The 14,663-nt window shown below is 41.1% G+C and overlaps 3 protein-coding genes across 3 annotated transcripts; all 3 read left to right on the forward strand.

Annotated features, from left to right (window-relative positions):
* The first annotated feature begins 1,531 nt into the window (after window positions 1-1,531).
* On the forward strand, window positions 1,532-6,163 carry LOC113028352 (dual specificity protein phosphatase 13-like). Its single transcript, XM_026178551.1, has 4 exons — window positions 1,532-1,600; window positions 2,800-2,984; window positions 4,589-4,809; window positions 5,549-6,163. Exons 2-4 carry the CDS (start codon window positions 2,830-2,832, stop codon window positions 5,767-5,769), a joined length of 597 nt encoding a protein of 198 aa, XP_026034336.1. The 5' UTR covers window positions 1,532-1,600; window positions 2,800-2,829; the 3' UTR covers window positions 5,770-6,163.
* A 1,682-nt stretch (window positions 6,164-7,845) lies between these two features.
* On the forward strand, window positions 7,846-9,829 carry LOC113028353 (dual specificity phosphatase DUPD1-like). Its single transcript, XM_026178552.1, has 3 exons — window positions 7,846-8,131; window positions 8,358-8,575; window positions 9,171-9,829. The coding sequence occupies exons 1-3, from the start codon at window positions 8,004-8,006 to the stop codon at window positions 9,356-9,358; spliced, it is 534 nt and encodes a 177-aa protein (XP_026034337.1). The 5' UTR covers window positions 7,846-8,003; the 3' UTR covers window positions 9,359-9,829.
* Window positions 9,830-12,119: 2,290 nt separating this feature from the next.
* On the forward strand, window positions 12,120-13,363 carry dusp29 (dual specificity phosphatase 29). Its single transcript, XM_026178553.1, has 4 exons — window positions 12,120-12,271; window positions 12,405-12,624; window positions 12,717-12,940; window positions 13,028-13,363. The coding sequence occupies exons 2-4, from the start codon at window positions 12,443-12,445 to the stop codon at window positions 13,240-13,242; spliced, it is 621 nt and encodes a 206-aa protein (XP_026034338.1). The 5' UTR covers window positions 12,120-12,271; window positions 12,405-12,442; the 3' UTR covers window positions 13,243-13,363.
* Window positions 13,364-14,663: the final 1,300 nt, after the last annotated feature.

The following is a 14,663-nucleotide window of genomic DNA, read 5'->3' on the forward strand; positions in this document are numbered from 1 at the left end:
TCCTATCGAAAAATACAAAATGAGAGGTGGCTCAAGGGTTTCGCACAATATTGTTCATGGACATTTGAGCCCAACGAAAGCAGATGCTGGCACGAAAATAGCTTAATTATCTTTCTCCAAATCCAGTGATCTTCATTTATAATAGACTAAGCTGCATCATCTCCTCATTAGCCTGCTAACTGGGATTTTTAATGCAGCGAGGTTGTTGGTTTTTTTTATGTCTTAACAAAAAGAGAGTCTGGTTGCAGAAATAAATTTAATGTCAAGTAAAATGACAACAGGGCATGTTTACAACACTGAGACAAGTCTTTACTTCTCATTCTTGTAAGACATTTTTTCTTCTACAACAACAGAGTAGACCAAATGTCTAATGGAACATGTTTTGCAAAGCATAACATTTTAGTAGAGTCTCTAGGTAACTCAGAAAAGAGGGAATCAATCAACAGCATCTGTTCAACACATCGCTGTTCACAGCGTGTGAAATTCATTTGGTGTATTTGTCAAGGCAGTGCAGTTGATCACTGCTGTGCATGAAAAGGTTTCAGGTCTTTTGATTGCCCATGAAATCAACTGTAGAGGCAAAGGTACACACACATTCATCTAGCTTGACACCAATGATTTCGACCTGTTTTGAATTATTATGTTTCTCTGAATCAAACATTCACAGTAAGCAAGAATGTACAGTATTATACACAGAATTACAAGTCATACGTTCAATTTCTAGATATAGACTTTGTCAGTACTTACAAAAACATACAATAAATGTAGACATTTTTACAAAGAAATGTTTGTATTTGCTCATCCATCTATATTTGTGTCATTTTTCTGCAATATAAATATATATTTTTAGCTTTTTAAAACTTCATCAGAGTGTCAATATTGTGGGTTTATTGCAAGTTCCCATTTTTGCTGATATAATTAAGAAAAAATCTCTGCTATCACTTAATTGCACCAAGAAAAAAACATAATCTATACTTTTTTTTTTTACATCGAATGACCGAGTGTTGATTCAAACACAGTTCAAAGTGGAAAAAAAGCTCAGGGAAGTCAGGTTTAAACTCAGCTACAAGCAGCTCTGATCTAATTTTCTTGCTATTGAAAAAGCCGTGTCCTATCCTCCCTCCTGTGCTGGCAGCTCGGGTAACCTTTAAGGAATGCAGAATATGGTGCCAGAATTATTTTGGGCTGAGATTCAGATGTTAAAATAGCAAAAAAGGTTGCAGGGTAGATTACCAAGGAGAACACAGGCAGTTGTGCTGTCGACCTACATGTAGCTGTTGTACAGAGAGGCCATGAAAAGCAACGTTTCCAACCAAGGCAAGTGTCAACCAACAATGTGTGCTTACAAAGTGATTACAGATAAATGTAGGCGATGTATATTCATAAGTGTGTGGATTTATTGCACTGTATAGCTTTATTTGCAAGATAAACATGTTGACAGAGTACTTGTGAAGTAGTATTCACTGTGATACTGCATTGCCTGACGGATTATGATACTTTCTTTTTTTATTAATTGGCCCACAAATCCAGATGAACCACATCTGAAAGGCTAAAGAGGGAAGTGTAATTCATAAAACCACCAAGAAGAGGCCCAGAGGAGGTAAAAAGCCATTTTTATTTGCCCTCCATGTTAACCGCGGGCACTTTCCCATACATAGCATCTTTAATTACACAGAAGTGGAGCAGGAAGGACAGGTTAGCCTAAGGGGAGAGGGTATGAAAGCAGTGCTGCAGCTCAACATGCGCACCAGGGAAATCAGTTCTCTGCCCCTGAGTGTGGGAGGCAGGAAAGGGTTGTGCTTATAGATCAATGAGGAGAAAGAAGAGCCCTCAGGTACGCGAGGCGCATGTTGTACCTGTGCAAAGACACCATTTAGCTCACACAATCGTATGCATGAAGCTTACACTGCGTTAGATGCAGCATTTCCTTCATGCACACGTGTTCTGTGTGACACACACGAATGCACATGCAGGGATGGATAGAGGCAACATGATGTTTGAGTAAACCTCCATATGTCACACCAGCGAAACAAAAGGTCACTAAAACAGATTTGGTCTCAATGACTCATCCCTGTGGACACGACAAAAAGTCTCAAAACCCTGACAGCAACATTATGTCTCCACACGCGGCGAGAATGCAAATAAGAAGCTCGGCTGCTGTTAGTTTCTTTTCGATAACAATGCCTACACATCTCTTGTACGTCCACAGCCTCAAGCACAGTCACACACCTGCCTAAATGGATGCTAATGCATACAGTTTGCATAGTACGAGTCTCTCTAGAGCTCAGTGTGTAAATTGTAAATGCACAGGTTAGACTTGCCTGCAGCAAATGAAAAGTGGTTTATAGGCATTTTTCTGCATCTCTGGAAATAAATAAATCTATCCAGTGCTGCTATATAGATACAATAATGAGAGCATCATAAGGTCAGCTTACAATCACATGATCCTTTGCTACTGTGGAATGTGTTAATTGTCATAATTGCAGTCTGTATTTAAAGGCTACAGACCTGTATATGAAACCTGCTAATTAACGATCCTTGCTATAATCCCACGCTGCACTTAGCAGTCGTTTCTCGGTGTTTCCTAAGATGATGCGTACATTTCAATTAGGCATTTCAGTGGAGTTAGTTGGTATTCATGGGCAATGCAGATGAACCCCGAAACTCTTTGAGCATCTTTCTTAAAGTTTGAAGTATAGTAAAGGGCAAAGTGCAGTAAAACATACGCTTTTATTGAGTTCTCAGTTTTTATCGCGGTTCAAATTTCAGGGCAACGACCACTTCTTTTCTTAATGAAAGGTTGTAAAAGCAGAAGTGGAGAATTCAGACATGCCCAGAGGCCTCAGCTGCCTGGCGAGCCCTGAGGGGGCAGAAGGCCGGTATGAAACCCCCCCAGCTTCAGAGCTTCAGAGACTGATGTGGACAAAAAAAGGGACCAGTAACCATCTGGATGAGGTTCATCCCGGGATCTACATCGGAGACATGTGAGAGTGACATGTTACTGAAATGATTCACTATGGCTAATGTGTTTAAATATAATTCCACCGGCTTTTGTAATAAAGTAATTAAGTATTCTCTTAATTGGGCTCAGATTGTGAGTGCATGTGTAATTAAAGGCACCATTATGATTTTTACATTATTGAAATTGATCTTTTTTTTATAAAAGCACCTGGTTATCACACTAATGCGCAAAACATTAACAAGCTTTCATCACAACTGTATACACAGTCATCCAAGTGCTAATGCCCATGTGAATAGTGTGTCGTAGCCTTATGCTAACATGCTAACATCCAACTTTACAATAATAAAAGTAGCTGTTTTATGAATACTGTTTTGTAGCATACTGTCTATTTTTATTTTTAGATACATGGGCAGTTTTTTGCCTTCATCATAGAATATTTAGGTACACCTGCTAATTGTTAGCAATTATCTAATCAGCCAATCAAGTGATAGCAACTTAGTGCATTTAGGCATACAGACATAGTCAACAAGACCTGCTAAAGTTCAAGGTGACCATCATAATGGAGATGAAAAGTGATTTAAGTGACTTTGAACATAGCATAGGACATGCCAGATGGGCTGGTCTTGTGATTACAGTACCGTCTCTAGTTTTGACAGAGAAAATATTCTGTGAGCGGCAGTTCGTAGGGAGAAAACGTCTTGTTGATCCAAAGAGTTAGAATATAGAATATAATGGCAAGAGCGCTTTGAGCTGATAACAAGGTAACAGTAGCTCATTACAACTAAGGTATGCAGAAGAGCATCTCTGAACACATGACATGTGGAACCCTGAAGGACCACAGCAGCAGAAGACCACACTGGGTGACACTCATGGCTGCTATAAACAGGAAAGCAACCCTTCACACAGACTCACCAATATTGCCTGGCGTGATGAGCATCAATTTCTGCTGCAACATTTGGCTGGTGGGGTCAGAATTGGACATAAAAATCATTAGAAGCATAGATCCATCCTGCCTCGCATCAAAAGTTCAGGTTGTTGGTGGAAGTGTAATGTTATGTCTCCTTAAATACCAAATGAGAATTATTTAAACACCACAGGCTACCTGAGTACTGTTGTTGACTGTGTCCACCCCTTTATGACCACAGTGTACCCATGTTCTGATGGCTGCTTCCAGCAGTTCCCTGCACTCGGATGACCTCCACAGTCACCGGATCTTGATCCAATAGAGCACCTTTGGGATATAGTGAAACATAAGATTCACATCACAACATACTCTTTACTTTTCATATCATGCATGAAGGGATCTTGATTAAACTCTAAGAAGGATAAGGTAGGGCATTTGACAGATATATTATATGCATTACTATATGTGTAACCACAGAGGAAAAAAATACCCCCTTAAAGGGCAAAAAACAGGGACTGCGTCTTGTGCACTGCACTGTGCAGTCTCTCTGTATCATTCATAATAAAATGTAATATTATAACAATTCAGTTAATTAACCTAATGATCTACATTTTCCCCCACTGCCTGCCATCTTCCTTCTTCTCCTCGAGTTAGCTTTCTTTGCATTATCCTCATCATTTGTCTCGTTTGATTGCAGAGATAATTGTAATTTTTCCCTTTAGGTACGCAGCCAAAGACAAAAGGACTCTCCAGGCTCATCGCATCACCCACGTGCTTAATGCAGCTGATGGGAAGTTCAATGTGAACACAGGGCCCAGCTTCTACCGAGACACCGCCATCACTTATCATGGAGTCGAAGCTTTTGACATGCCATCCTTTGACTTGAGTCCCTTCTTTTACCCAGCGGCCAATTTCATCAAGAGCGCTTTGAGCTCTCCCACAGGTGAGGCGCTCTCACAGCGCTCAAGGTATCCTTCATCGTTTTCACACATTAACTCGGGGAAGACGAGCCAAGGCAGAGAAACATTTGTCAGTCAATTCCCATTTACAGCAGACCCCAGTTGTATCAGTCATTAAAATGCAAATCAAACACTAAACATAATATCAAGCTAATATCTTTCCCCCATGGTAATCTTCTCATAAGCTCAGACCTCGGCCAGGAAAATTGGTTTTAAATGGATTGCCCTGGCAATTTGTAAGCAACACTTTTATTGGACATGGAAATTACACAATTATGTTTGTGGCCTGTGCTTTCCTGGCCCGTTATGCAAAGTGAAGTCAGTATCTGACATGACAGTAATAAGATGAGGCCTCCTTCTTCACATGCTGGCTGATCGGGGGCTCCAGTGTGTGGCGGGGCCTACAGTAATCCCCGGCAGAAATACACAGAAGCCAAGACAGTTCAATTACGCGCTCCTCTGCGCCCTAATCCTCAGGCCTGATAAGGAACCAGGGATTACCGTGTGTAGAAACATTTGTTGCAACATTGTTGAAAACTTTTAGTCGGGAGTAAGAAGTACTCCTCCCTGTGATGTGCACGGTTTTTAATCCACAGAGGAGTTACAAATTAGATATTTAGAACAAACTTTACAACAATAATCCACTGATTGCTGTAGGCTGGTGGGCTGCTGCGTTCTGAAATGATCCACAGGAAGTCTGATTTTCTGCCTTCTGACTGGCAGGTAAAGTCTTCGTCCACTGTGCAATGGGCCTCAGCCGCTCATCCACCTTGGTTCTGGCTTACCTGATGATCCATGAGAACATGACTCTGGTGGACGCCATCAAAGCTGTGGGCGCCAACAGGAACATTTCTCCCAATAACGGGTTCTTGGAGCAGCTCCGAGCACTGGACACAAAGCTCCACTGCCAGGGATTATCCAGGAGCTTCAACGGGCGGACGTAAAAATAAAATCCTTCGGCCCATAAATTTGGATAATATTTTTGACCCCTGTCCATATCTGAGTGTTAAAAAGCTATTACAGTGATAATGTTTTTGTAATGAACAGGTACTTCAGCTGTATTTAAAGGGCTTCAAGGTAAGAAAATTTAATAACCTGATGAAGAGTGATTTTTAAACATTAACAATTAAGTTATATGAACAAAACGTGCTTAAATTATCAGCTCAAAATACCCAAAAGTATGACACAAAAGGACGACTGTGAGGTTTTAAGGTTACAAAATCAGAATTAACACAAAACACAAAGAAGATTACATTTGTGTTTAACTGTTGAAATTCTTCCCCATCTGTGCCTGTGTCTCCTGTCTGCAGTCAAAGCCTTTAAAAAGCTTCAAAACAGTTACATTTGTGTTTGAGAAACTACAGAAAAGTTACTGCACTCAGTGAGTTATACAGTCACAGATTACACTACAATGTTTACTTGACAGTGAGTCATACAAATGCTACAGTTCTTGCCCTTTAACAAATACAGTCAAATACAGCCCTTTGACTGGGCCATCGCAGCACTTTCATTCTTTTCTTTTTCAGCCGTTTGAATGTAGATTTGCTCTTGTGCTTGGAATCATTGTCTGGTTTCAGCCAACCTTTAGCCATCAGACAGATGGTCTCATATTTGATTTTAGAATAATTTGGTAGAGGAGTTCAAGCTCAGCTTAATGACTGAAAGGTGTACATGTCCCGAGGCTGCAAGACAAGCCCAAATTATCAGCCCTCCACCACTGTGCTTCACAATAGATATGAAGTTTTGTGCTGATATGCTGTGTTCAGTTTTCTGCTGCAGTGGATTATGGACAAACATCACCAGACATTGTTCCACAGGTTTCCAGACAGAAAAGAGGTTTTCTGCTGACAGCCTTTCTAAACACTTTTGTTCAGCCTTTCTTCAAAATTTGCCTTCATGAAGTTTAACATTTACTTTCCTAACTGAGCCCTGTGGAGTCTGAGACGTAAATCTTGAGTTTCCTGAGGCTTCCCCGAGCATTGTACCGAATTTGCTGAGAAGACTGTGGCATTGTGTTAACACAAGCCTGCCAAAGCCCTGCTTTTACAGAGGCGCTGGCACTGCTGATGATCAGTTAATCAAATCCATTTGATTAGCAGCACCTGGCTGCTGCCCTAACCTCGTAATTCCTATGAAAACAGTCAGTGTGTACAGAGTTTTGTAAATAGTTTCTTCTTTCTTCTTTTTTTTCTGCCCGTCCAATATTTACTACTGCACCTGTAAAACATCTATTATTTTGTTTAGTCTATATAATATGGAATGCACACACAGAAACGTGAGGAATTTATTTTGTATTTTCATGAACTTTCTTTAAAACTTTTTTAAAGTCAGACTTTACCATCAGAAAACTCAGTTTTCTAATGAAGTTCATGAAATATGATGGAGAGTTTAAAAGCAGCTGCTAAATGTACGCTTTCCTAAAGATTGTCTTGTCAACAGCACAGTGTGGTTCGCTTCTCTCAGCAGTTTAAATTATCCTTAACATACTGCCTCAGACCTTCACTCCAGAAATTCAACTCTCAGTATAGCTTATATAATCTTTGTGTTCTTCATAATGACAGGAGCATCCTATGCAATCAAAGACGGGACTTTAATAGTTTGTTGACGACGACATCAGGCAAAATAGGAAGTCATTCATTTATTCTCGTCAGATGATTTAAAATAAAGAGACACAGCAACACCATCTGCAATAGCTCAAACTGTGGTTTGAGCTCAAACTGTGGTTTGAGCTCGTTCAGCGTGGCAACCTGACATTAATTCCCCACCATGTTTTGGATCACTTGCACTATTACAACCATTAAAACTGCAACGGCTCAGTAGTCGAATTTATCACAGCACAAGCAGCCTGGCTTCTGTCACAGTCATCTGAGGAATAAATAGTCCACACTGCTTGTGCCCAGTCTCTGGTATGTTCAGCTGTCTCGTTCCAGTGGGGCTCAGCCTCAAAACAACACTGATATCCAGCTCAGATGTAAAACAGCGCGAGCCGCACCAGTAAGGTTAGTATTCGCTGTTGGTTTGTCTCAAAAGCCTGCAGCAAGAAACACCAGCAGGACAGCAGTAATAATCAACATTTGCATCCTGGAACATAAAGTATCTTGCAAAGTTATTTATCTATGTACTGAGTTGAGTGAAAGTGATAATTATATAAAAACACTGAGGTGAGAGAGATACAGATATGACCTCAAAGGAGGAGCCAAAGTATCAGACACCACCCACCTGCGATCTGCTCAGCCTTCTGTTGAAGAACAGACGCCCCACTGGAGCTGTCAACGAGGTTTGGCCCAACCTCTACATCGGAGATGCGTAAGTGACATTCTCACTTTGGGGGCCCCTAACTGCAATATGGTGATCTGATTGTGAAACTGTCGCTGCAAACAAGTGTATTTGGCCAACTGATGGGACAAATATAAAATCTGTACATTTGAGTCACCGGTGATGCATTTACACACATATGCTTCCGGAGCTGCACACAGGCGAGAAAAATTGCTAAAAATGACATTTCTCATAGCCTCTCCTGTGTCATTTACAGAGCTGCAGCTCGGGATAAAACCCTGTTAGCAAAACTGGAAATAACACACGTGGTGAATGCTGCAGATGGCCCCCAGCACATTGACACCGGGCCAGGTTTCTACGCAGACGCCAGCATACTGTATTACGGAGTAGAAGCACCAGACTGTAAAGATTTTGACTTGAGCCCTTTCTTCAGTGAGACTGCTGATTTTATTCATGGTGCTCTGAGCCAAAAAGGTACCAGTCTATTTTAGCAACACATGACAAAATAAACACATAAGGATTGAGCTTTAATAATATGTTACAGTCCAACACATCCTAATATAGAAAAATGATGCATCATCAAGCTGAAAAATGATAAATAATAATGATATTTTATGTTTTGTTGCACATATTTAAATGCATGAAAACATAAATAATTGCCTTTGCGTCTGGGTCGTGTGCGGAGACTCCAGCTGCTCTCTATAATCTAAAATAATTTCACAATGTTTTATTATTTTTAACTTTTATTTTAAAAATGTAAGGCTTCTATTTTTCCCCATTGCACAAACATTTAGAAGAACAATAATTTGAAATAAAATCAATTTAAAATGGTAAAGAGAGTTAAAGTTGTGAGCAGTTACTACAGGGACACGTAAACACTATTAATGCTATGACAGCACCTGTGTGTGTGCCATCATATGTCATCATTTCTGCTGTGAAAAGAACCTTTTGTGACTGTTACACCGTGAGCTGAGCCCACAGTTGTAATTAATCCCTTTGTTGTTTGTGTTTAACCTAACGAGCCGCAGAATTCGCAGCTTATTTTAGAGTCTGCCTTTTGTCCGTGCAGGGAAGGTGCTCGTCCACTGCGCTCGGGGAATCAGCCGCTCGGCAGCTCTTACGCTGGCCTTCCTCATGATCAAAGAAAGGCTCACACTGGTGGAGGCTGTGGAGGTTGTGTGCCGGCACAGAAACATCCTCCCAAATGTTGGATTTCTGAAACAGCTCCGCGAGCTGGACTCATCCCTATTCACGTAGTAGAGCACATAACGCCAAAAAGGGGACAGTTTCATAGTTGGCATTATCTGTGCAGATGAAATCGTCCTGGTGGCTCCATTTGGGTGGCTTCGGGCACTCGCATCTTAAGTGAATTAAAGCACCATGTAATCCAACTTGGCTTGATGGGATTTTGCTTAGCTTAGTCAAGCGATACATCAGCATTCATAATAGCACACTTAAACACACAACATGCAGAGCACAAAGTAGAACTGACAGACAAATGTTTTGTCAGGTGAGCGATCAGCACAGACAGTCTGCCTGTCAGAAAGGGTTTGTCAACACTAAAATAAAGTTAGCTGAAAGTTAAAAAGACTTCAATCCTGTCATGTTCGGTTCATTTTTGACACAAACGGAACCTCATTGTATTTGAGACAAGACTATTTCAAGCCTTATTTTTTAATCTCTTTGTGTTTTTCACACTACAATTCTCCATTTTACAAACCAGAATCCATCACTCCAGATTTCTGGGTGATTTCTTTTTTTCTCAGTTTTCCATAATTGAAACGTATGAAAGTCAATTAGCCCACTCATGCATGAGCTGTGTAATTGATTGCTTCAAAAGCTCATATTGTAATATAATGCTGTTTATGATTAGACTAAATTTTAAAATATTATATAATTTTAATAAAAATGAATGCACAATTACTGCTCACTATGGCGGACTACACAGCTCAAACAGTGCCATACACGTCACAAAAAGTGATGGTTCTTTGCTATTATTGTTATTAATAATAAACTGCTCTTTATTTATTAACAATAGTGTTTTATATTGCAAGATAAACACCCTTCAAAATGACACACATTAACCCGATGAGCCACAGATCTCTGTGCAAGCACTTGGAGAAAGAAACCTCCTTTTTAAGAGGAAATCATGGACAAAACCAGTTTGTGGAGAGCAGCCATCTGCTGTGACCAGTCAGGATGAGGGAAAAGTAGTAAAATGTAGCAAAAGCATATCCGTAGAGAAAAATACAGTCATGACATTGGTCCTCCCCAGACCTCAACATTATTGAAGCAGTGTGGGATCATCTTGACAGAGAACAGACTAAATAGCAGCCAGAATGCAAAGAAGAGCTTTGAATGTCCTTCAAGAGGCCTGGAGACGATTTGACAAGAAGACTTTCTTAGATTGTTCAGACTGTGTCAAAGACTAAATACCAAATACTTTGACTTTGAAGCTCATTGGAATTCCGTTTTTGCCTTAAATACTATATTTCCATGTATGTTTGCACGTTTCAGTGTGCAAATGTTTCACTGCACGCAGTTCCCATTTTCAATTTTCAAGTTAAAAAAGGAAGGCATGACTCAAGACTTTTGCACAGTACTATATAACATTCCTTTATATTTCGATAACCCTTGATTAATTAAAAACAAAAAAAAAGCTGTTGTTTATTGTAGGAACAACAACAGAAGACAAATCATTTTGCAAAAAGTGTGTGTTGTGTTTGGGGTAGCCAGACTTTTCTGTGACCTACAAACTCTGTGGGGGCCAGGGCCACCCTTGGCCACCTCTTATCTCTGCTCCTGATCACTGGCACAAAGTGCTACAGACTTTAGATCTCAACAGACTAGGGCAAATTACAAAAAAAAGCAAATATTTGTGTTATATTAATCTGTATTATATTCAGATTTTAAATCTGAACATCTTCCTCTCCACTTCTTCATACTTGACCTGTTCACCGGTAAGGCAAAGCACGCAAGGAGCTAAATGTGCAAAAAAACAGCGGCATGGGCCTTTAGGCTCACGTCTTAAGCGCAGCACAATCAAGATCAAGACCCCTGCTGTACTGGAACAACACACAGACAGTGCATGCTTATAAATAAACAATGCTCCACTTACTTATTCACATTTCTCAAAATACTGCGTCCTAACTGCTACAATCCAGTGACGTACAGTTAAAACTGTGATGTGTCTAAAGAGTCTTGATACAAGATGACAAAAATATGCCAGCGTGCTTTCTGAGCATGTATACAGATTCAGGTCAGACTTTGAAAAGAGATGAAACACTGAAGCCATCTTAATAAGAGATGCTCTCCAGAGCTCGCTGGGAGACAGATGCTGTCAAAATAAAAGGAATTGGATATCACAGGTTTAATGATTTCACTGTCAGAATGAATGATGGCAGAGTAGGAAGATATGAGGGAAAAATAAAGGAGTTTGATGGTGTGAAAACTCTGTCTGACATGTTAGCAGCTTCATCTAGCCATCCTGCAATACAGCCATCATCACACTCTCACTTTGGGGGCTTGCATTTAGATCACTGAATGGACTGTGCATATCATATAATGGGGAATCAAAGACGTGTGCCATCTTGCGAAAAACCTCATCTGTCTAACAGTCTGACACATTTCAGTTCTCTTTTGGCCCCCGAGAGGCTCCAGAAGATGCTGAACATCCTTAACGGGTGTTGTGAGGCTTCGCTTACACAGCTTCTCCCAGCGTCTGAAGATATGCAGAAAGGCTAAGAGAGACTGACACAATTTCAAGGACTCGCTCGTACGGTTGAGCAAAAGCTCAGAGTGCCCTGTTTACTCCAGTGAATATGGGTATCCTTTGGCAAGTGCAAAGTTTGGATAAGCACAGCTTCCTGCCAGCAGCAGAGATTAAAGTTGTGTGTTCAGAAGTGGATGGCAGGGACTGGCTGGGTGGAAGTTTTCCCCACAGGCAGAGAACGTGGCAGCAAAGGTCAGAGGCCCGCCACATCACAGCCCTAAAAATATCCTCTGCATTTGATGCCCGTCACAGAGCGGTTATACAATCTGTGCCCTGACTTGAGCCTGCCAGAACTAAAACCTTACCATGTTCTGCCTTCAAGGGCTGCTTCACAACCAGCTGCCAGAATGATGAAAACCGAATTCCCGGGAAGAAAAACGAAGGACTTCAATCTCCGGGTGAGTGCTGCTGAAGATGCATGTGAAAAACAAAAAAAGCAAAAACTGTGCTTTTTTATGACAGTAGTTTGAGGGGTGGAGGAATATAAGAAAAAATAAAGAAGCAAGTGTGGCATTTCTTTTTCTCCTTAAGCAAATAAATCATGTGTGAGAAGAAGCCACGGTAAGAAAATGGCTTCTCGCGAGTCGAAGACTGGCACAAAGATAAATGTTACTCGGGCAGCTGAAGAATCCAGTCCAGTGGATGATTATTCCACACCTGGGGGCTATGAATTGGAGAAAATCCTCAACCGAGGGAGTGTGGCTTACACTCATGTCAACGAGGTTTGGCCTAATGTCTTTATTGGCGATGAGTAAGTAAGAAAAAGGTTTTATAAAAGCATAAAATGTCTAAACTGAATAAAAATAACAGGATTAAAATGATACTGACACTGGCTTCTTGTAGGGACACTGCAAAGGACAAGTACACACTGAAGAAGCTGGGAATTACGCACATCCTGAATGCAGCAGAGGGGACATGGAACAACGTGGACACTGGAGCTGGCTACTACAGTGACATGGACATTGTATACTATGGTGTAGTAGCAGAAGACGTCGCAACCTTTGACCTCAGCCAGTATTTTTTCTCCGCTGCCCAGTTTATTGAGAAGACACTGAGCAATCCTCAGAGTAAGACAGCTGCACAGGAAAAAACTAATATTTTGGCTGAAAATTGCCTAAAACATGCCGTGAATCTGTTCTCCGATTCGTCTGCAGATAAACTGCTGGTGCACTGCGTGATGGGAAGGAGTCGGTCCGCCACACTTTTCCTCGCCTATCTCATGATCTGTGAGAACATGACGGTGGTCGACGCCATAGAGCACGTAAAAAAACGCAGGCGTATCATCCCTAACTGGGGCTTTTTGAAGCAGCTGCGAGAGCTGGATCAGCACCTCTTGGAGAAAAGGGGGGAATCTGCAGGGGAAAGCTGATTGTGTGGCTGATCAGTCTGAGACTAAAGTCAGCGGAGACTAAGTCAAATCCCAGCCATTAAGACTTCGTCATGCTAGGAGTTACAGCCATGTGAAAAAAATAAAGTCCTATTAAAACTAAGTACAGCTTTACTGCTTCCATAGGAATAAAAGTAAAGTCAGGGGTAAGTAGCAACCAGGTGCTGCTAATCATCAGCAATTTGAGCACCTCTATAAAAACAGAAGTATGGGCGGTTTGTTGGTCTGGAGGCATTCAGCTGTGCGTTAACACAATGCCAAGGAGGAACGACATCAGCAACTGTTGCTGCCCATCAATCTCAGAACAGTTATGAGGCTTTTTTCCATGCAACCTAAGAGTCCATCATTGTACAGTGAGAAGTATTGTTCACAACATCTTCCTGGGAGCTGATGTCCTGGTAAATTCACAGACATGTCAGAGAAATTGCAAACAAAAACCTCGAAGAGCTAGATCTCAGACTCTGCAGGAATCCATTAGCATGTTAAATGTCAAAGGTCTTGACAGTTTAGTTAGAAAAAGACTAAAACTTTCTAAAAACACTGGAACAGACAAGAGCAAAGTGGGGATGTTTGGTCATAATGCACAGAAACATATTTGGAGAAAACCAAACACAGCATATCAGCACAAACACCTCATGTTAAATGTGAAGCACGGCGGTGGAGAGGTCATGATTTGGGCTGTTTCTGTAGCCACAGGACCGGGACACCTTGCAACCATTGATTCAACTATGTATGAACTGTGTATATCAAAATGTTCTCAAGTCAAATATGAGGCCATCAGGTCAGCCACTAAAGCTTGGCCCAAAACGTATCATGCAATAGGGCAATGATCCAGAACACAGCAGCAAGTCTCCAAAAGAATGACTAAGAAGGAAAATAATTAAGGTGTTGCAATGTTCAAGTCAAAGTCCAGACCTCAACCTGATTGAAATGCTGTGATGGGAGTTTAAGACAGCTGCAAACCTCAGTGAACTGAAGAACAGTGGGCCAAAAGTCCCTCACAAAGATGTGAGCGACTGATAAAGTCAAACAGAGAATGATTACGTCACGTTATTGCTGCTGAAGGTGGTTGTACAAGCAAATGAATCACGCGGTGCACTTGAGTTTTTCACATGACTATATATCAGGGACAGTCTCAAACCAAACTGCAAATCATAGTGAGAAATCCAAGTTGGCTCTCAGATTACTGAATAAATGTCCTACTCGAGGATCAGGTCTATTAAAGCCCGACTCATAAGTATTTTGAGTGCAAATCAAGTTAAGCCTCAGCCTCGTCCTAGCAAATCTCCAGGAAAAAACACCTGCCTGGATTATCACAACCCTTCAAAATCTACCGCTGGGTTCTGCGACACGCATGTTTTGAAATTAAAAGGGGAACAGTGAAGTACATGGTCAATCATAAT

Source organism: Astatotilapia calliptera, chromosome 8 (assembly GCF_900246225.1).
Source record: "Astatotilapia calliptera chromosome 8, fAstCal1.2, whole genome shotgun sequence".
NCBI classification, from domain to species: Eukaryota; Metazoa; Chordata; class Actinopteri; order Cichliformes; family Cichlidae; genus Astatotilapia; species Astatotilapia calliptera.